The 22,196-nt window shown below is 49.9% G+C and overlaps 2 protein-coding genes across 2 annotated transcripts in view; both read right to left on the reverse strand.

Moving 5' to 3' along the window:
- Nucleotides 1-6,509, reverse strand: part of LOC308167977 (ubiquitin carboxyl-terminal hydrolase 31-like) — a gene marked incomplete at both ends in the record, with an annotated part of 15,739 nt that extends 9,230 nt beyond the window's left edge. The window contains 4 exons of the mRNA XM_080542457.1: nt 135-227; nt 358-446; nt 796-933; nt 5,976-6,509. Of these exons, the coding sequence (XP_080398583.1) occupies nt 135-227; nt 358-446; nt 796-933; nt 5,976-6,509 (854 nt within the window). The remainder of the gene's footprint in view (nt 1-134; nt 228-357; nt 447-795; nt 934-5,975) is intronic.
- A 2,029-nt stretch (nt 6,510-8,538) lies between these two features.
- On the reverse strand, nt 8,539-20,315 carry cog7 (component of oligomeric golgi complex 7). Its single transcript, XM_080542025.1, has 19 exons — nt 20,233-20,315; nt 19,414-19,667; nt 18,940-19,088; nt 18,568-18,684; nt 18,142-18,310; nt 17,259-17,341; nt 16,889-17,011; nt 16,576-16,774; nt 15,107-15,234; nt 14,697-14,851; nt 14,267-14,383; nt 12,346-12,411; nt 11,400-11,586; nt 10,898-11,038; nt 10,655-10,738; nt 10,148-10,262; nt 9,819-9,962; nt 9,492-9,679; nt 8,539-8,677 (listed from the first exon to the last, which is right to left on the reverse strand). The coding sequence occupies exons 2-18, from the start codon at nt 19,577-19,579 to the stop codon at nt 9,513-9,515; spliced, it is 2,310 nt and encodes a 769-aa protein (XP_080398151.1). The 5' UTR covers nt 19,580-19,667; nt 20,233-20,315; the 3' UTR covers nt 8,539-8,677; nt 9,492-9,512.
- Between the last annotated feature and the right edge of the window lie 1,881 nt (nt 20,316-22,196).

Here is a 22,196-nt window from a genome sequence, read left to right on the forward strand (position 1 = left end):
TACTGTGTGTGTGTGTGTGTGTGTACTTGTGTGTCTGCATGCAGGTGTATGTGTGAGCCTGCATGCTTGTGTATGTGTGCGTGCTCGTGTTTGTGTGAGCGTGTGTGTGTGTGTGTGTGTAAGAAGACTCTCACCGTGTGTGTGGTACAGGAATAGGCAGTGAGATGCACAAGAAAGGATCGAAGGTGTTACTCTGTTTCTGGCAGTGAGGACAGGTCAGGGACGACCTGCAAACAAACACACACACACACACACACACACCTGCTTTAGCCTTCTGGAGAAAACATCAGCGTCTGATTCAGAGGAGAGGAGGAGGTCAGTCAGTCGGGTGAAGTGGGGGCAGAGGGGGGATTTCACCTGTACTGAGCCTGGAACAGCTCCTGGACGAAGGAACCTGCTGCTGGTAGTGAGGATCCTTCTGGAACGTTCTCTTCCTCTAGTGGAGGCTACAGAGAGACAGGCCACACGGTCAGACAGACAGACAGACAGACAGAAAGAGAGAGAGACAGACAGACAAACAGACAAAGGGACAGAGAGACAGAGAGACAGAGAAACAGGCCACACCGTCAGACAGTCAGGCAGACAGACAGACAGACAGACAGAGAGAGAGAGAGAGAGAGAGAGAGAGAGAGAGAGAGAGAGAGAGAGAGAGAGAGAGAGAGAGAGAGAGAGAGAGACGGACGGACGGACAGACGGACGGACAGACAGATGGACAGACACAGACAGGCAGACACAGACAGACAGACACAGACAGACAGACAGAGACAGACAGGCGGACAGCGTTAGCTGGCGTACCTTGCGGGGGGGTCTGCTGCTGGGCAGGACGATGTTGTTGAGGTCTTCGTGGACGCGGTCCAGCAGCCACAGCAGGAACTCCTGGGCGTCGTGTTGGGCGTTGCCACGGAACTGCAGCGCACTCTTAGACACCACGTTCTACAGCCACAGACATCGCAGAGGTCAGGGGTCAGAGGTGAGGTCACAGGGGTCAGGGGTGAAGTCACAGGGGTCAGAGGTGAAGTCACAGGGATCAGAGGTGAGATACTGTCGTCAAAAGGTGAGTATCAACTATCAACAGAGATTAGCTCTGATTACCTACAGTAACGACATGGTCATGTCATCATCATCATCATCATCAGCATCATCATCATCTATCTTCAAACAACCCCTCAAACCCCACATTTAACATCTTTAACAATCTGTACTGTTGATTTGACTGTTGGCGCTTTTGTTTTCCTTTTTTATTTATCTGTATATTCTTGTTCTCTCCATGGAATGTAGTGTCTTTGAGTAAAGTCCTATTCAAAATGTGTTATTATCATCATCATCATCATCATCATCATCATCATCATCATCATCATCGTCACAGTCAGGGTGTGGCAGTCGAAGCTGATAACACCTCAGTTCATTCAGGTGGTGTCATTTGCAGAGGCAGCATAGCAACATCCTCCTCTCTCCATATTTGGGCACACTTCCTGATCACCTGTCTCAACACAAGGCCAGTCACATGAAGTGAGACTGCCCCCTGGTGCTCAAAAAGAGTAACAGCCCGACACACACACACACACACACACACACACGCACACAAACGCACACACACACACACACACACACACACACACACACACACACACACACGCACATATCACTAGTGATTACCATCACCATCAAGCTATCAGAGGTCAAAGGTCAACGCTACAGACACTGTCAGAGACACAAACACAGCTACAGACACATACAGAGACATGGCCACAGACAGAGACACAGACACTGCCAGAGACACAGACACTGTCAGAGACACAGACAGAGACACAGACACAGACAGAAACACAGACATAGACAGAGACACAGACACTGTCAGAGACACAGACAGAGACATAGACAGAAACACATACAGAGACACAGACACTGTCAGAGACACAGACACAGACAGGGACACAGACAGAGACACAGACAGACACAGAGAAATAGACAGAGACACAGACACAGATACACAGACAAAGACAGATACAGCCACGGACACTGTCAGAGAGACAGAGACACAGACAGAGACACAGACACAGACAGAGACACAGCCACAGACACAGACAGAGACAGAGACACAGCCACAGACAGAGACACAGACAGAGACAGAGACAGAGACACAGGCACAGACAGAGACAGAGACAGAGACAGAGACAGAGACAGAGACACAGCTATCTGCATACAGTCCCAGCTCCTAGCTCTGTACCCCAGCCTCAGCCCTATAGCCTAGCCCTATACCCCAGCCCCAGCCCCAGCCCCAGCCCCAGCCCCACTACCTCAGCGCTCGCTCCAGAAGTATGGTTTGGGTCGGCCCTGTAGCGTGTAAAGCCCCTAATGGTAGTAATGTATTCCCCTGTGTGTGATTGGCTCACTCCCAGTCCAAGATGGCTGCCATAGAAACAGGGTCTCTAGTCCACGCTGCACAGCGATAGTGAGACGCAGGCTGTGTTCTAGAATGCTTTCTTACGCTCTATTTAGAGCATATCCTTGTTATGCGCTCTAGATAGAGGACAAGAATGTTGCCTTTTGAAACACAGCCACAGCCCCACTCTCACTCCAACATGGCTGCTAAGTCACCTACTTCACAGCAATAGAAAAAAACCCTGACAGTGAAGCTCCTATTAACCCACAATGCAGCAGTTTACAGAGGCCCACTTGATGGCCAGGACTAGGATAATGTGTCCCAAACCTGCAGACTGTTCCGACTCCGACCCGAGCGTCTACCACTAGGCCCAGAGGCCATTCTCAAGGTCTGAGGACGAGGGAGGAGGACCTCATCACAGGAGCGTCTTAGCCACCTCCGCTTCTCTGTCCAGCGCTGCAGCTCCAAACGAACTTTTTTCAGATTAACGAGGCCCAAACCCGGTTATTCCCGACCCTGTGGTGAACTCTCTTCACCGCCCTCGCCCCGGGCCGGAGGCGGTCCACGGCCTCTCTCTCCAGACTGTCATCCTCTACATCCAACGAGACAGTTTGTTCTCTGGCTGGCCACCAAGAGAGAGAAACAAGGCCAGAAATAGACTGGAGTGTCAGGAAGAAGCGCTGTACGAACGCCGGGCGAGGCTGTTCAACTCAATATCCCTCCAATATTTACTTTGAACCAGCGAGAGACTGACACACAGTTATTAACAGACAGGAATAGACTCCACAGTTACAAAGTTACTCCCTTGTGAAGAGAAACTGAGGTGCGGAAATAAACAAATCTGGTGATTTTGACAGACACTCGGTGTGTGACAGGGGAGGGGAGGACAGGTAACGGGGGAGGGGAGAGGGGAGGTCAGGTGAGGGGAGAGGGGAGAGGAGAAGGAAGAGGGGAGAGGGGAGAGGGGAGGTCAGGTGAGGGGAGAGAGGAGAGGAGAAGGAAGAGGGGAGGGGAGAGGGGAGGTCAGGTGAGGGGAGAGGGGAGAGGAGAAGGAAGAGGGGAGAGGGGAGGGGAGAGGGGAGGTCAGGTGAAGGGGGAGGGGAGGTTAGGTAACGGGGGAGGGGAGAGGGGAAGGAAGAGGGGAGAGGGGAGGGGAGAGGGGAGGTCAGGTGAGGGGAGAGGGGAGAGGGGAGGGGAGAGGGGAGGTCAGGTGAAGGGGGAGGGGAGGTGGGAGGTTAGGTGACGGGGAGAGGGGAGAGGGGAAGGAAGAGGGGAGAGGGGAGGTCAGGTGAAGGGGGAGGGGAGGTGGGAGGTTAGGTGACGGGGAGAGGGGAGAGGGGAAGGAAGAGGGGAGAGGGGAGGTCAGGTGAAGGGGGAGGGGAGGTTAGGTAATGGGGGAGGGGAGAGGGGGGGTCAGGTGAGGGGAGAGGGGAGAGAGGAAGGAAGAGGGGAGAGGGGAGGTCAGGTGAGGGGAGAGGGGAGAGAGGAAGGAAGAGGGGAGAGGGGAGGTCAGGTGACGGGGGAGGGGAGGTGGGAGGTTAGGTGACGGGGGAGGGGGAGGGGACGGGGGAGGGGGAGGGGAGAGGGGAGGTTAAGTGACGGGGAGAGGGGAGAGGGGAGGTCAGGTGACGGGGGAGAGGAGAGGGGAGGTCAGGTGACGGGGGAGAGGAGAGGGGAGGTCAGGTGACGGGGGAGAGGAGAGGGGAGGTTAGGTGACGGGGAGGAGAGGTTAGGTGACGGGACAGGTCAGAGGTCAGGCGGGAGCACAATGTCACGCACACACACACACACACACATGCACGCACACACACACACACACACACATGCATACACGCACACACACACACGCACACAGCTGGAGTGGCCAACTCCCGGAGAGCCATGGTGTGTAGACAGGTGTGTGTTCCGGCCCAGCACTCACACAGCTGATTCAACTATGACATGGCCATCATCAAGCACTCACACACCTGATTCAACTATGACATCATCAAGCCTCTGATTGATGGACCAGGCGTGCAGGTGAGGAGCTGGCACAGACGCCTGCCTAGTGCCTACCCTGTAGCTCTCCAGCATGGAGGGAATATTAAAAACAAACTAAATAAACAAGACAACAACAGATATGTGACACGGTCTGGTGGAAAGGTCCGGATGTCGACTATTCGCAAGTGACAAAAAAGCTTTTTTTTCTCTTTTTTTTATGTGTTTTCCATTTTGTTGCATCTTACTAAAGTTGAAGTGTTGAAGAGCTCACGCGATATAACAAACAATCGTTTTAGGATCACTAAATACTTTTTAGTGAATTTGTGAATTGGATTCACTGTATCGTCTGCCGCAGGCTACTGGGTTAGTGATACATGGCTTGTAAACAAACTTGTGTTCAAAAGCAAGGACTGTGTGATCATCTAATTATGTGTAGTTATGTGTTTTTAGCATGTTGATGTTCTCTCAGCATGTTGTGATGTGCTAAACATGCAGTTAGATCTTCATAGCGATGTTCTTTCTTAGCTGCTACATAGCTATCAGCGCGATGGTAGCAAACACGATTCAAAGCATTTCTCTCCGGTATTTGGTTTGAGGGGTTCAAATACGCATATTGTAGCGAACGGAAACTTGGTAGTGTAACTCGCCCCATGCGGGAATCGAACCCCGATCTCCCGCATAACCGACGACCGCGCTAACCATTAGACCAAGAGAGTTAACTCCCTTGGAAGAGCTGTTAACGGGGCCTCATACGGGATCGTTACAATATCTTCTTCAACTATTTTCAGATTTCAATGTATGACGCATCATTTGAAAGCTTACACTCTGCACTTTAACAATATGTAAAACACTGAAAAATTACCTTGCCCGACTTGGGGACTTTTTCACCAGGCCCTGTCACATATTAGATTATGTCTATTAGGCCTGAGAGTGGTGGAGGGTGTGTGGCCTGAGTACATCACACTTTGTTATGTAAAGGACCATTTATTTCACTGTAAGACAGTTTGTGTTGGTGATTGTTTTGGCCTGGACAGCAGGTCTATGGCCAAGGCCTGAAGCCCCCATGCCTACTGAAGACCCCACGCCTACTGAAGACCCCACGCCTACTGAAGAACCCATGCCTACTGAAGACCCCATGCCTACTGAAGACCCTAAAGAGTCCCTGCGACCAAGTTGCGCCAGAAGAGAGCCCAGGCAACATTGATGGGCTATTCTTGTAGTTGCATGCAACACTGTAACATAATATTTGATTATATTTACTGTTTTATTAGTGTTACTGCAATACAGTATGTTCTATTATCCTTGTTACATTCTGTTGTTGATGATGGTTGATGTTGTAGAGCTTCTCTGCCTCGGGCATTTCGTTGCTTAGTTTACTTGTATTCAAGGTAATGACAAATAAACCAGACTTGATGTAACAGTGCAGTCGACAGGTGCGTTGCAACGTCCCCATGTCTGCTCACTGTCTGTGTCTGATTGACTTTCTGATTGACTTTCTGTGTGAACCTTTGCAGGGTTTTATAATCCGGTCGGATTTCTTTGTTATTAAACCCCATTTCCTAACAATAGACAACCAGAACAAAACAATGCAAACGGTGCCTACATCACCTACCTTGAATTCCCGGCTGTGCTGCGGGGTGTACTCGAAGGTCCACAGCGCCCGGACCAGGCCAGAGAGCTGCTCCGTGACTTCCCCGGAGTCTGGGTGCGTCGCCGCCCTCCTCTGCAGGAACACCCCGTTGGTCTTCGGCTTGTCGTTGCCGCCGCCGCCCTCCTCGCCTCGGTACTGCTCCAGCGCCAGGTACTCAGCGAACAGCTCCGTGTTGCTCAGACACTGGAGGATGGCGTTCATGAAGCAGGTGTTGCCGTGGTTCTTGAGCCCGGCCACCCCGGGGACCTTGTCCCCGAACAGGAACCCCCCGCAGTCGCTGTCGTCGGAGGGCACCGAGCCCCCGGTGGTGGTGGGGATGAAGCTCCCGGTCTCGTCCTTCTCCTCGTCGGTAGCCTGCTCCTCGTTGCCGAAGTGGGACAGGGTGGACAGGGTCCGGAGGACTCGGTTCATAAAACTCCCCACGGACCGAACCGAGCCTCTCCTGAACAGCTTTTTACTGAACGACTTCTTCTCTTTGGTCGCGGCTTTCGACATGATGACCTGCTGGTTTCTCCCCCCTTAATATTTATATTCCCCAAAAAGGATGGCAACAATAATTCAATAAGTCAGTCTGTTATTTCCAACGGCGTCAACCACTACGGTACTAACTGCTCCCCCTGAGAGACGGCGCTATTAGGCCTGAACATCATCATCGTTTGGGAGAAAACGGTTGATCCCGTCTTAATTAGGCCTAGGAGCATTTTGGGGAACGGGACCCGTTATTCTATTATCGCAACAGAACAACAAAGACCCCTTGAAATCAGCCCACTTGATACACTGCGTCGGATTGCATAAACACACCGGGGCACGGAGAGACTATCACTTATCACTCCACTTGACTTTAAATGGATATAACACAGCCTTCCCGTTCCCCCACCGGGTGATTATCACCGAACAGAGCTGTCAATGTGGGACACCGCTACCGTGTCATTCGCAGGTTCACATTCGGGATCCAGAAAAAAACGACGCTCTTTCTCTGGAGCGTGAGCGGGTCCCGTTAGAGGAACATCAACAGCCATAAATCAGTAGACAGTAACTGGGACCACGGCTGTGCCGAGCGGTGCTCGTCATGTTTTATTAACCAACCCGCAGCTCCACCCTGACGATCCGACTGTGCATCCCCGCATTTCCCCACTCCATGTCCGGCCAGCCCCGCGGTAATATCCTGCAGCTAATGTTTTGTTGATGTTGATGTCCCGTTAATGTCCCGGTTAAATCGCCCCTGCCGGGGACGCGCCTGGCGGCTGCAGAAGCTCTACCCGGCGGTGAAGCGCCCTGGCACGGCCAGTGGAAGCCCGACACTCCGCTGTCTCCTCCATTTAGAGTAGGACACATGAAACGGTCTGTCGTTTAATAGCCGTAGGATGATCATGTGTCGATAGCTCCACTCGCGGACTTTGAAGCAGTGTCTCATCCTAGGTCGGTGTGTTTTCCTCCGCGTTGTGACTCATCGCAAGGCCGCTTCTCCTCCTCCCGTCTCTCTCTCTCTCTCCATCCTCCGGACTCACCGACACTGCAGGCTGGCAGGGCGGTGACGGCTGACGTCACGACCCACCAGTGGTCCATGTTGGGAGCGGAGGAGAGGAGAGAGATAGTGGAGAGGGGAGAGAGAGAGACAGAAGAGAGCAGGTAGCGACATGTGATGCACGAGAATTCGCCATCGCTGTCTCTCTGGTGTCTAAATACTTGTAGGGCTGTAGGTTTGTGCTCAGTGATATTCAGCCTACCGCAATGGTTACAAAAAAAACTAACCTTACTTTCAAAGACGGAGGGAATTTAATGAATTTGTTTCCAGTGGAATATCACCATTAGAAAGCTTTTAACACTTGGTCAAAACGAACAGGACATGGCCAACCAGAAAACCAATGTTTTTAAAAATATATTTAAAAAAATAATAATGATTATTGCCTTGAAATCAACTTGTCAGTCAATTGTTGAACTGTGGTATTTTATGCTCTAGGCAAGGGGTCTGCCATAGACAGCGACCCTGAAGCAATCAGGGGTCAGTGCCTTGCTCAAGGACACTTTGACACATGACCAGCCGGGGTTCGAACCGCTGTGCTGCCAACCCTGTGATCATTAGACACCGATGTCGGTTAAAATGTGGTTAGGGTTCATGGTTAAGGTAGGGTCAGGTTTGACGAGGTTGACCTAATGAAGTGTCATCCATGGTTTGAAGCTATAGTGTTTGGTTACAATGGAGTAAAACCAGCTTATATTTTAGGTTCTGATGGGGTAAGATAGTTGAACAAAGCTCAAGAGGCATTTATAAGTAACCTGCTTCAAGATTCAATGGCTATACTGTATATCAATCCTTTAAAAAGAAATGGACGTACCAACCCCAGATTGCCCCTTTAACTCAATCCAATAAAGACTTCAAGACTAGAGAGACCGAAGTTTATTAAATTAGTGGACAGATTGCAGAACAACACAAACAGCATTTAACCCTGCCCCCCCCCCACCCTGTCAATCAACAATAGAAAACAATAGAAAACAAACAATCAACAATAAACAATAGATAACAAGACACTAGATGAGCCTATACAGTACATGGTGCTAAAGAAACATGTGAGAGATTTGATTGGCTGAATATGTGTAGCTGCTGTTGCCTGGGAACACTTCCAAAATGGAGACTCCTCCAATTTATGACAGGTGTCCAGATTCTAGGAATGAGTGAGAGAGGGGGAGAGAATAGAGGAACATGGAACAGTGGTTAACCAGATAGCTGAGAAAAGCACACCACACAAACCGCTCGCACACGCGCACACACACACACGCGCACACACACACGCGCGCACACACACACACACACACACGCACACACACTACTTAAAAAGACAAGAGAGTGAGATCAAAGCATTAACAATACAAAACTAATACAAAAGCCTCTTGGTGTTACCTCCCCTCTACCCTCAGGGTGTTACCTGCTAAGTCCTCCCCTCTACCCTCAGGGTGTTACCTCCTAAGTCCTCCCCTCAGGGTGCTACCTCCTCAGTCCCCCCCTCAGGGTGTTACCTGCTAAGTCCTCCCCTCTACCCTCAGGGTGTTACCTCCTAAGTCCTCCCCTCAGGGTGCTACCTCCTCAGTCCCCCCCTCAGGGTGTTACCTGCTAAGTCCTCCCCTCATGGTGTTACCTCCTCAGTCCTCCCCTCAGGGTGTTACCTGCTAAGTCCTCCCCTCGGGGTGTTACCTGCTAAGTCCTCCCCTCAGGGTGCTACCTCCTCAGTCCTCCCCTCAGGGTGTTACCTCCTCAGTCCTCCCCTCTGGGTGTTACCTCCTAAGTCCTCCCCTCAGGGTGCTACCTCCTCAGTCCTCCCCTCAGGGTGTTACCTCCTCAGTCCTCCCCTCTGGGTGTTACCTCCTCAGTCCTCCCCTCAGGGTGTTACCTGCTAAGTCCTACCCTCTACCCTCAGGGTGCTACCTCCTCAGTCCTCCCCTCAGGGTGCTACCTCCTCAGTCCTCCCCTCAGGGTGCTACCTGCTTGTCCTCCCCCCTTCCTCAGTAGTCCAGGCCCCTCAGGGCGGCGATGCTGGAGGCCAGCCTGCGGGGCAGCATCTTGGAGGTCTGTCTGTAGTCCTCCGGCTTGGCCCTCAGCAGGGTGACCATGTGCTGCAGGGCTCTGGAGGGCTGGAGGCCCAGGGCGTCCATCACATTACTCAGATAGTCTGGAGGAGGAGAGGGGGAGAGGGGGAGAGGGGGAGAGGGAGAGGAGGAGAGAGGGGGTGAGGAGGAGAGAGGGGGATCTATGTCATATGGTGTATATGTAAACACTGTGAGGAGAGTGAAGACAGTCCGGCAGCGTACCGATGTCGGTGGCCAGCTGCTTGGTGGAGTGTGGCGTCAGCTGGGGGATCAGCAGGATGGCGTCACAGTACGTCTGCATGGTTGCCCTGGCGATGGAGCCCAGCCAATAGTCTGCTGTGTTGTCCAGCTCCGGAAGGTCGTCACCTGAGAGGGCGGGAGAACAACGTCACACTAACGCCAAACTAATGACAAACTAACGTGGTGAGGGGGGGGGGAGAGAGAGAGAGAGAGAGAGAGAGAGAGAGGGAGAGAGACACAGAGAGAGAGAGAGAGAGAGAGAGAGACACACACAGAGAGAGAGAGAGAGAGAGAGAGAGGAAGAGAGTGACCTTGTTCAGGAGGGAAGGGCAGTTTCCCAGCATGCAGTGCCAACTCCAGCGCTGGGTCCTCCTGCGTGACGAAGGGCTCCAGGTGGAGGGGCAGAGACATGATGTACTGACCAATCTACACACACACACACACACACACACACACACACACACACAGGGAGAGAGACACAGACACACACAGAGTTAAATGACTGCTGTACTGGGTTTGTGAAACACACTGTTAACACACATCCAGCAATAGCTGACACAGTTACTGTCCTGTTCCACTGTGTCAGAGTGACAGCACACTGACATCTTTGCCTCACAAATCAGCTGGCCCTCCCTCTGTGTCGCATAGTTAACATGTATTTATCTCTTCTGATCTCATCTGACCAGGACATTCTCCTAGTCTTACAGTCCACCTCTGGAGTGGAAATATTCAGGAATAACTCAGTTTCTGATCACTCATTGGACAGGCAGACAGCAGCCAGTTAGGGGCTGGGGGGGTAGAGGCCAGACCAGACGTACGTTAGTGATGTACTCCTGTGGGGACAGGCTGAAGGTAGGCAGGTCCTCAGCGTAGCTCTCCCCAAAACCTCCCGCCTCACGACTCTGAGAGAGAGAGAGAGAGGGGGGCGGTATTAAAAGACAGCAGAGACAAGAACATAATACACATGTACACACACTCACTCAATCACACACAATACTTAAAAAGACACACCCTCTCTCTCTCTCTCTCTCTCTCTCTCTCTCTCACACACACACACACACCTCCATCTTGGAGACGAGACAGAGCTGGTGTTTGATCTGCAGGAAGACGGAGTCGAAGGCCAGCTGGGTGGCCTGCTGGTTGAGTCTGGTCAGGGCTGCCCTGGGCTCACTCAGCAGGCTGGAGTTACCTGTCCCCTTCTCCTGGACAATCATAATAATAATAATAACAACATCAACAATAATAACACACTGTGTTTACTACAACAACAACAACAACAATAATAACACACTGTGTTTACTACAACAACATACAGATCTGAGTCCCTGTCTAGGGGCTGGTTTGGGACGGGGCCCAGGGTAAGGGTGTAGGGGCTGGTTTGGGACAGGGTAAGGGTGTAGGGGCTGGTTTGGGACAGGGTAAGGGTGTAGGGGCGGGTTTAGGACAGGGTAAGGGTGTAGGGGCTGGATAGGGACAGGGTAAGGGTGTAGGGGCTGGATAGGGACAGGGTAATGGTGTAGGGGCGGGTTTGGGATGGGGCCCAGGGTGTAGGGGCCGGTGTACCTTCAGGGAGTAGAGCAGCTCCAGCAGGCTGGTGTAGCAGACCATGCTGCCTCTCTGGAGGTAGTTGTACTCCTGCCAGGGGTTCCTGCCTGCCGACTTCCTGTCTGTGGAGCTGACTTCCTGTATGCCTGCCAGGCTGCGGGGGCTGTAGGACTCTGACAGGTACTTCCCCGCTGTGGCCAGGATCCTGCAGGACAACACACACTTATATCAAACACACAAAACATATATTACACAGACAGTGGGGGAAATACGTATTCAACACATACTTTTGTAATTCGTATATATTTTTTTTCCTGTGTCATTCCCCTTTATTGCACATGATTGTTTTTATAGATTGGAGTGTTACATTTTCTTTAGCCGTGTTAGTTGCTTTCAGTTAATACCAATGTCTGGTCTACATTTCACGTGAATAGCTGCAATGGAAATAGGTTGAATACAAAGATTGTTGATGTGTTGAATACTTATTTCCCCCACTACATGAAACTATATGAAACATATAGAGCGTGTAAAGCTTGTAGAGGCCTGTGAAGGCTGTATGACAGGTACTTCTTTACTGTGGCCAGAATCCTATAGGACAGGGTAGCACAATATATATAAACAATATCTAGAGACAACATATCTAGAGAGAACATATCTTGTAGATGTTCATGAATGGAAAACATTCACCATGTCTGTATGTGGATGTGTATATACCACACCAACACCAGGGGAGGCTGGCGGAGGTAGAAATGAGAGGACACGACCCCCATATGTGCTGGAGATCAAGGAGGTGAGAGGTAGAGATGAGAGGTAGAGGTAGAGAGAGAGAGAGGTAGAGAGAGAGAGAGAGGTAGAGATAGAGAGAGGTAGAGATAGGGAGAGGTAGAGATAGAGAGAGGTAGAGATAGGGAGAGGTAGAGATAGAGAGAGGGAGAGAGAGAGAGAATGAAGGGGTGATTGTTACTTGTTGGACAGCTGCTGTTCAAAGGCTCCACACTGTCTGAGCAGCTCTCCACACGTTGAGATGATCCTGCAGTCCGCCACCACGACACACACACACACACACACACACACAGACACACATACACAGATTAACGACGCATGTTCATATTTAACCTTTCTGTAATCCAGGTTAGTCTCTCATTGAGACAGAAAATCTAGTTTTCAGAGGAGAGGAGGATAATCTGTCAGCCTGTTAGCCCTGCCCCCAGGAAACAAACACTGGAGGCCTATTGGATGGTTTCCATGTACATTTCTGAGCTCGACGCTGTGATAGGTTTTCATTCAGGCGTGGGCGGCGTTGGAGGCGCAGTGACCACTAGGGGGTGCAACGGTTCTCGGTTTTATATTGAACCGTACGGTTCGCCTTCCACGGTTCAATACACTAGTGAACTGTGGCGGTTTTCGGTTCATTCAAAGTCAGAGGTTGAGTTGGTCTGGAATGCAGTTGCTTCCTGTTCAAATGTTTGTTCATGGCGAGCGGAGTTGAGAACATGGCAACAGTTTGAGGAAGCCCCGGATTGCTACAAATCTGCGTTGTGGGGTCATTCATTCTGGTTTTGGCATTGAATACAGCGATGAGGGAACGAAAACAGTGAACAGAAACGCGTGTCGCAGAAATGCTTTACGCGTGTCATATAGGCGCAAAATATGCGCATAATGCATATATGTGTGGTGGCCTGGGAAAACCCGTCGGATGTCGCTGGCGTTCGTTTGTGGCAAAGAGCAAAAATAGATGGAAATGTCCTATTTCGGCGATTTTGATATTATGTGGTATTCTAGTACTTTGAACTCCATACTACATACATTATGGTGAATAAACATTTTAAGAAAACAAAAGAGAAAGTACTTATACTTTACCGACGAGGCGAGCAGACTAACACCGCATCACAAGCAGACAAACGAGACCGGCCGATCTGCATAGGCTCCTCCCCCGACCCGGAGGAGAAAGGGGTCGGGGGCAGCATTTCTCACCTTTCACTTTTTTTGACATGATACATTAAAATGCTCATAACTTTTTAAAATAAAGGGCTATCTCAGTCATTCAACCAGTTATGAATAGCTGAGAACTTCTAATTTATGGAAATATAAAAAATGAAAATGTCAAAATGCCACCATGTGAAGGGTTTCCCAGGCCACCACACATATGGTCTACAGCTGGTACAGCTGTCATGTTTTAAGTGGATTTTGACTTTGATGTGTTCCTCTCCTCCACCAGTCGTCAAGCCTGAGAGGAACTTTTACATTTGTGACAGCCGTTGGTGAAACCCTGAAACAGCTATAAATAGCTCTCAAACGTTTTCTTGCCAAAATGTCATATTTTCGGGTTTTTTCACAACACGTAACTTTGAAGTGCCCACTCAATGTAATATAACAGTTTACGGATCACTAAATATGTATACTTTTGGAATGGATTCATTGTTATTGTTTTCCGGAGGCTACTGGTAAGTGAGGCTTGTAAACTTACTTTCATTTTAGGACGTGTTCAAAAGCAAGGACTGTGTGATCATCTAATTATGTGTAGTTATGTGTTTTTAGCATGTTGATGTTCTACCAGCATGTTGTTATTAAAATAGAGTTTAGACCTTCGTAGTGATGTGCTTTGTTAGCCGCTAGCTGTTAGCAGAGTTTGTTTCCAGTTTCATTGCAGCCAGTTTAACCCAATATGTGCCTGAGGTCTAACAACATTTAAATGAGTCAAATTAGTAATATTAAAGTTCCATAAGTATAAGCAAAATAAAGTAAAGTATCAGTTTGTAAATAAATAGTAGCATTTTCTTTCTCCTTACGCACAAAAACATGTACCGAAACCATGACCCAAAAACCGAGGTTCATACCGAACCGTGGGCCAACTGAACCGTTGCACCCCTAGTGACCATGCCCACCTGACAGAGTTCTGGAAGGCTGTCCAATCCTCTTGGTAGACAGCGGCGGTGGGCGTGTCCTCCAGACGACACTTCTTCCTGATTGACTGAAGTGTGGTGGAGAAGTCCGACACGTACCTGGAGAGACACACACACACACGCACACACGCACACACACACACACACACACGCACACACGCACACACGCACACACGCACACACGCACACACACACACACACACACACACACACACACACACATGCACACACGCACACACACGAACACAAACACACACGTACAAGGACACACACAGACGCACACACACACCGACGCACACACACACACACACACACACACACAGTGAACAACAACAATAAGAGTTCGGCCAACACTGCCATCATTGTGTAGGTGAAGAGGGCTGTGTGTGTGTGTGTGTGTGTGTGTGGTTACTTGGTGAAGAGGGCCTTGAGGGCGGTGAGGAGTCCAGCGACGGCCAGCCCGTCGGTCAGTCTGACACAGCGCTCCACGGCGGCGCCCGCCAGGCCGAACAGCTTCCCCACGGAGAGGCTCAGCTCCTCCACGCAGTCCAGCACCTCCCCTCGCTCCTGGGGGAGGAGGGGGGGGGGGGTGGAGGGTCAGAGACAGACAGACACAGCCTATACTCCTGTGTGTGTGTGTGTATGTGTGTATGTGCGCGTGCCCTGTGAGCCCCTGTGCGTGTGTATGTGTGTGTGTGCGTGGCTGTGAGCCCCTGTGTGTGTATGAGTGTGTGTGTGTGCGTATGTGTGTGTGTGTCACCGTGTGTCTGTGTGTGTGTGTGTCACCGTGTCTGTGTGTGTGTGTGTGTGTGTGTGTCTCACCAGAGGAACAGCACTGATCTGGATGAGCAGGTGGGTCTTCTCCAGGTCTCCGTAGCCCAGCTGGTAGGTCAGGTAGGGGTCGTACAGGGCGGCCACCAGCTCCTGAACCTTCAACAGGTTACTGTCCCCTGCAGCCCCAGACACACTGTTAGACTGCACCCCAGACTGTCCCCTGCACCCCCAGACACACTGTTAGACTGCACCCCAGACTGTCCCCTGCACCCCCAGACACACTGTTAGACTGCACCCCCAGACTGTCCCCTGCACCCCCAGACACACTGTTAGACTGTACCCCCAGACTGTCCCCTGCACCCCCAGACACACTGTTAGACTGCACCCCCAGACTGTCCCCTGCAGCCCCAGACACACTGTTAGACTGCACCCCCAGACACACTGTTAGACTGCACCCCAGACTGTCCCCTGCACCCCCAGACACACTGTTAGACTGCACCCCCAGACTGTCCCCTGCAGCCCCAGACACACTGTTAGACTGCACCCCCAGACACACTGTTAGACTGCACCCCCAGACTGTCCCCTGCACCCCTAAACACACTGTTAGACTGTACCCCCAGACACACTGTTAGACTGCACCCCCAGACTGTCCCCCCGGACACACTGTTAGACTGTACCCCCAGACTGTCCCCTGCAGCCCCAGACACACTGTTAGACTGCACCCCCAGACTGTCCCCCCGGACACACTGTTAGACTGTACCCCCAGACACACTGTTAGACTGTACCCCCAGACACACTGTTAGACTGTACCCCCAGACTGTCCCCCCGGACACACTGTTAGACTGTACCCCCAGACTGTCCCCTGCAGCCCCAGACACACTGTTAGACTGTACCCCCAGACACACCCCCAGACACACTGTTAGACTGTCAGACTAGGGTAGGGGTAGTGGTGGTCTAGTGGATAGTGAGTTGGACTTGTGATCGGAAGGTTGTGAGTTCAAATCCCTCCTGAAGCCACACCACTACTAGTGTGCCCTTGGGTAAGGCACTTAGCCCTCAGTTACTCCAGGGGGAATGTCCCTGTAATTCGTAATTGTAAGTCGCTTTGGATAAAAGTGTCTGCTAAATGGCAAAAATTAATTTAAAAAAAATTTCATTAATTAATTAAATTAGACTGTTACACTGTTACACTGTTAGATTGTTACAGTTAGACTGTCAGACTGTACCCCCAACAGAGAGTCACTACAGCATCACCACCATAGACGTTACTTTGTTCTAATTCATTCTAATACTTGACCACTGTAGTTGAAGGGAAATATCTACTATTGAATGTTTGTTATATCGTCATTACTATGACCAAGGAAAGTATTTTATTTTGTATATTTATTTTTCATTCGTTTTCCACACATATGCGCATGCACACACACACACACACACAGTCTCACGCAACACCACACGCACACACACACACACACACACACACACACGCACACTAAACAAGTGAACTGAGTCCATACCGAGGTGTGGGAGCATGGCTGCCTCCAGGCTGCAGGTGAAGGAGGCTGCAGTACTGTGGATGTCCAGCAGGGCGTCCAGGCGCTGCTCCTGAGGCGTCCTCTCCAGACAGGAGCTCAGACACACGGGGACGGACGGCACCATGGCGCCCAGGGTCTGGATCAGCAGCACCGTCACCACCTCATACGGGTTCCTAAACACCTGCACGGAACCACATACACACACACATATATATATGAAGTAGACAGTGTGTGTGCGTGTGCGTGTGTGTGTGCGTGTGTGTGTGTGTGTGTGTGTGTGTGTGTGTGTGTGTACCTGGCTGGTCCACTGCAGCTGGGAGTGCCAGGCAGACAGCAGGGTGTCGTAGAACCCGGCCAGCTGCTGGTTCAGACTCAGCTCACCCTGAGAGAGGTCCTGCCACACGCTCACCAACTGACCCTGGAACACACACACACACACACACACACACAGTCACACACACACAGTCACACACACACACACACACACACACACACACACACACACACACACAGTTAAAGTTAAAACCTACAGATAGACTTTGTGACAAGTAGCAGCTAAGTAAGATATGGACCAACATGCTGTAACTGTCAGATTGACTGAACTACAGCCAAAGATTCCATCCATCCCATAATAACCCCACAGCAAGCCCAGGTCTCCACGGTACCTTATGACACTTGTAGTAGTAGGCCAGGAGCTGGGGCATGCGGTCGATCTCCGTGAACACCTTCACAAACAGCTTGGCCTGGTCTGCAGCAGGACACAACAAGACCATGAGGACAGGAACAACTACAGATGTTGTTTAACAAGGACTCAATGGTCTTAAAAAATAGAAAGAAAAAGAGTTGTCTTTTAAAAAGACAATGGCAAAAGGAGCAATAATTATGTAGGCTGTAAAGTCATGTAAAACGAATATAAATTACACTGTCAGTTGTGTGAGTGAGTGAGAGTGTGTGTGTGTGTGTGTGTGTGTGTGTGTGTGTGTGTGTGTGTGTGTGTGTGTGTGTGTGTGTGTGTGTGTGTGTGTGCGTGCGTGCGTGCGTGCGGGAGTGCGTGCGTGCGTGCGTGCGTGCGTGCGTGCGTGCGTGCGTGCGTGCCTGTGAGACAGGTGGAAGTTCCAGAGTCAATGAGAGACAGGGGGCTCTCATGTAGAACCCTTTTCACAGATGGTTCTAAAAGGAACCCAACATGGGTTCTAGCCAGCCCTTAGATATAAAGACTGCCTCTTACCTGTAGACATGGGGGTGATGGTAGAGAGACTGTCTCTTACCTGTAGACATGGGGGTGAAGGTAGAGAGACTGTCTCTTACCTGTAGACATGGGGGTGAAGGTAGAGAGACTGTCTCTTACCTGTAGACATGGGGGTGATGGTAGAGAGACGGTCTCTTACCTGTAGACATGGAGGTGATGGTAGAGAGACTGTCTCTTACCTGTAGACATGGAGGTGAAGGTAGAGAGACTGCCTCTTACCTGTAGACATGGGGGTGATGGTAGAGAGACTGTCTCTTACCTGTAGACATGGGGGTGAAGGTAGAGAGACTGTCTCTTACCTGTAGACATGGAGGTGAAGGTGGAGACTATCTGGGGGCTGGCCAGGGCCTCCAGCCTGTTCTTGAGGGCCTCCAGGTAGACACATTTCTCAGAGTAGTCTGGGGTGTCCACCAGCATGGCCAGGCTGGTCTGCATACTGGTCAGCTTGGATGAGATCACAGCCAGGTCCTGGGGGGAGGGGGGAGGGGGGAGGGGGGAGGGGTTAGGGGGGAGGGGAGGGGTTAGGGGGGAGGGGGGAGGGGTTAGGGTCATCCCAGGTATCAATCAAGTAGCTATATTCAGTCATGGCCAGGCCATCACTGTAAATAACAATGTGTACCCGCTTGATTTTATTTTATTTTTGTGTGTGTGACTCCACCCACCTGTGTTGTGACCCCACCCACCTGTGTTGTGACCCCACCCACCTGTGTTGTGACTCCACCCACCTGTGTTTTGAAGGTCTCCTCGATGTCCGCACTAAGCGTGCTCCACTTGTCTGCCTCCTGCAGCGCGTCCGAGGCCAGGTGCATACGAGACTTCACCTGGTCTATCTCCACCAACACCTACACACACACACACACACACACACACACACACACACACACACACACACACACACACACACACACACACACACACACATACACATACACACACACATACACACACATACACACACACATACACACACATACACACACACACACACACACACACACACACACCAGGGAGTTAGGAGCATGTTGACTAGACACAGACAAAGCCTAAAGCTTAATACAGGTCTGCATGGACTGTACGGTGGCCTTTAAGGGCCATACCTGCATGGACTGTACGGTGTCCTGTTCAAACTTCCGGATGTCCTCCTTGACCAGCACCATCTGCTCCTTAAGGAAGGAGGCTTCCTGCTTCAGCGCCTCCACATCCCTCAGCACCCGGGGCATGTTCTGGAGGGCCTGGTGACTGCTCTCTGGACATAGATACACAACATACATAGATATAGTACTAGCCTACATATAGATACACAACATATAGATCTACTACATATAGATAGAGATATATCATCATAATAATAATAATTCATTCATTTTGGATAGCGCTTTCCCCAGTACTCAAAGACACTAAATTACAAGGAGAGAACAAGAATAGATAGATAAATAAAAAGTAAAGCAAAAGCACAGTCAGTAAAAACAACAATACAAATAGTTAAAGCAGTCTCTCTCTCTCTCACACACACACACACACACACACACACACACACACACAACACAAACACCACACACACATTGATGTACCCTCTATCGCGTTGTTGACTTCCTGGATGAACAACTGCAGCTTCATGACCAGTGTTGCCGCATGCGCGTCCGCCTTCCCCGGCGCGTCCTGCTGCACCAGTGTGAACGCCCCGTTCACCCAGTCCTTCACGGCGAAGTCATCATCCAGGAACTTGGAGAAATCCATTATGATGTCCGGGACTCTGATCCACTAGCTTCAATTCACCAGTTAGTTAGTCAGAGCGGGGTCAAGAATCCAGAGCACAGCAGACCATCTGAGGAGGTTAAATAGAAATGTTGACAAAGGGAAGAATATGAATGAATGGTCTTTATTGTCATTAATACAGTACAGGTACCATACAACGAAATTTGGGAGGGGTGGCTCCCCTGGTGCTAGGAAAAAAATACTAAAAACAAGAAGGGAAAAGAGCTGGTTTACATAAATAAAGGCTATATACACTGTCCACTATACTATACTATACAAATAAAACACTGTGCTGTACTCTATGCTATGCTATAAATATCCTAACATTTCCTATCTCTGAACCTTCTGTACCCGAGGGTTGTCATATTGCACATAGTGTTATTGCACGTTCATTTAAAGTGTCGCAGTTTGCAGGTTTGAAATGTTCACAGTTGTGTTTCAGTATTGCACTTTTGTTTACAATCTAGTAGCTGCCATCAAATTGTCTAGATTGTCCAGGGCCTAGAACCTAGGTCTTTGCTGTGTTCAGGGCCTGAATGGCCCTGGGGTAGAAGCTGAGCTTGAATAGTTACTATATTCTCTAAACGGCGTCATGGTCTAGCTTTGTGTTATGTTATGTGATTAGGAGAACTCACCGTGTTCAGCAGACTAGTGGTGATGGAGTCTGCCACTCTTCTTCCACCACCTTCCACCACCCTCCTCCTCCTCCTCCTCTCTCAGTTCTTCCCCACCACCGCTTTTGAGACGAACAGAAAGTAGACAGCCCAGGAGAACGAGAGGACCATCACCACCAGGTACAGTTCTAGCAGCGCCACGGCCTCCTCCAGAGCTGGGTGAGACGATCGCTGTTTAACAGAGAATCAGCTGTTCTGTGCTTTGGGTTGTCAGGTTGAAAAGTGACAGCAAGTTCCGGTTTGCGCTCAATATTTACCTTCCCCTGGAAACTCATACCACAGCCGATAGGTCCTGAAGTATCCGCGCGTAGAACATTTATAGAGTAGATGATCAGCAATGTTATTTTAAAAGTATGTATGATGTTAATTTAATTATTAGTTTATAGGTTATGTATATAAACCAATTATCTAAGTTGAAGAAAACCCTGTGTGTCACAGGTAAATATGTCCGTGTAGAAACCCTAATTCATGAAAATATTCCTAGTTTTCCAAATGAAATGCTGTGGCCTAGTGGCAAATACAACAATGCACCTCATTGCCAGTTCACCCACTGAGTGCAGTATTGCATGGAGGGACATGTGTGTCTTATGTTTGGTTTATCTATGTACAATTGTCCTATTGTACATCTACATAGGCTACATCAGATGAGGCTGTGCTGTAGAAATCGGGGGGCGGCTCACTGTAATGCATGAGAGGGAATGAGGAATGGTTATCAGACACACATGTTTAATGCCGTCTCTGATTCCGTTCCATGTATTAGAATGAGCCCGTCCTCCAACATCTACCTCCCCTAGCCATAGCTACAGGTGTTGTTGTATATTGTCATACATTTGACCTCAGTCTGTGTATGTCACTGGATGTAGTCTTATGGGGCTTTTCCATCAGCAGCCCAGGTCGGCCCAGGTCGGTTCGCGTCAGGTCGGTTCAGCCCGCTTTAGCCCGCTTTTGATCAGTTCTGGTTTTCCATTATACACAAACCGACCCGGACTAGTAGGAGGAGTAGACGATAGTAGGCGGAGTTACGTGTCACACGCAGCCTGGCAAAAAGCTTCCGGGTGTACACAGCAACAACAGCCTTGATTTTTTTGGAGAGAAAGAGAAAGAGAGAGAGGAAGCTATGTACATATTGTACACATAATAAAGTCATGTTTTTTGAACCCTTAAAACCACTGCCTTCACTTGTCTGCTTTATGAACTGTAGTATCATCATCGGGAAACGCCGACAAGACGCGAATCTACCGGCATTTGACTCATGAGTGGCGAAAATGGCTGGACGGCACAGCAGCAGCAGCGGGTGAACTCCCGGTTCATCGAGTTTACGGTTAAAAGCATAACTTCTCGGGGTGTCAGCGCGGTGGTTAAGGGCTCAAAATGACCGTAGACCGATGGTGAAGTTAGCAAAGGAGTATTGTGTTTGTACCACCTCCACAGCCGGTGTTATTCACGGGCAAAGACGGTGCATAATAGCGATTTTTGTGTTGTGCTTGTTGTAAATAAAAGTTCTATGATTCATTGAAATGACATTAAACTAAGATAATACGATGGTCAGCATAATTTTTCGAATCTTTATTAATAAGCTATTACAGAAACTCTAGTGACATTTTGTTGTGTCCTGTTTATACCGCCAGTGGGCGCTAGTATGCTAGTGATGTATGCAGTGACGGAAGTGATGTATGCACTGACGGATGTTAAGAGGAGTTGAATAAACGTGCGAAGTGAACAGCAGCTGCGTGTCTCCCGGTCTCATTCTTTCCTAACTACTTTCTTACTACAGAATACCACATTTTTGGCGACGAGGATGGCTATTTCCGTACCCTTACCTACACCGTTCATGCCTGTGCCAGGCGAACCTGCTATTTCTTTTCCTACTTGGTTGAGAATGTTTGAAAATTACATGCTCGTAATTGATGCTACCGGAGAAAAAT

Source organism: Nansenia antarctica, assembly GCF_963989245.1.
Source record: "Nansenia antarctica genome assembly, chromosome: 11".
Taxonomy (NCBI): Eukaryota; Metazoa; Chordata; class Actinopteri; order Argentiniformes; family Microstomatidae; genus Nansenia; species Nansenia antarctica.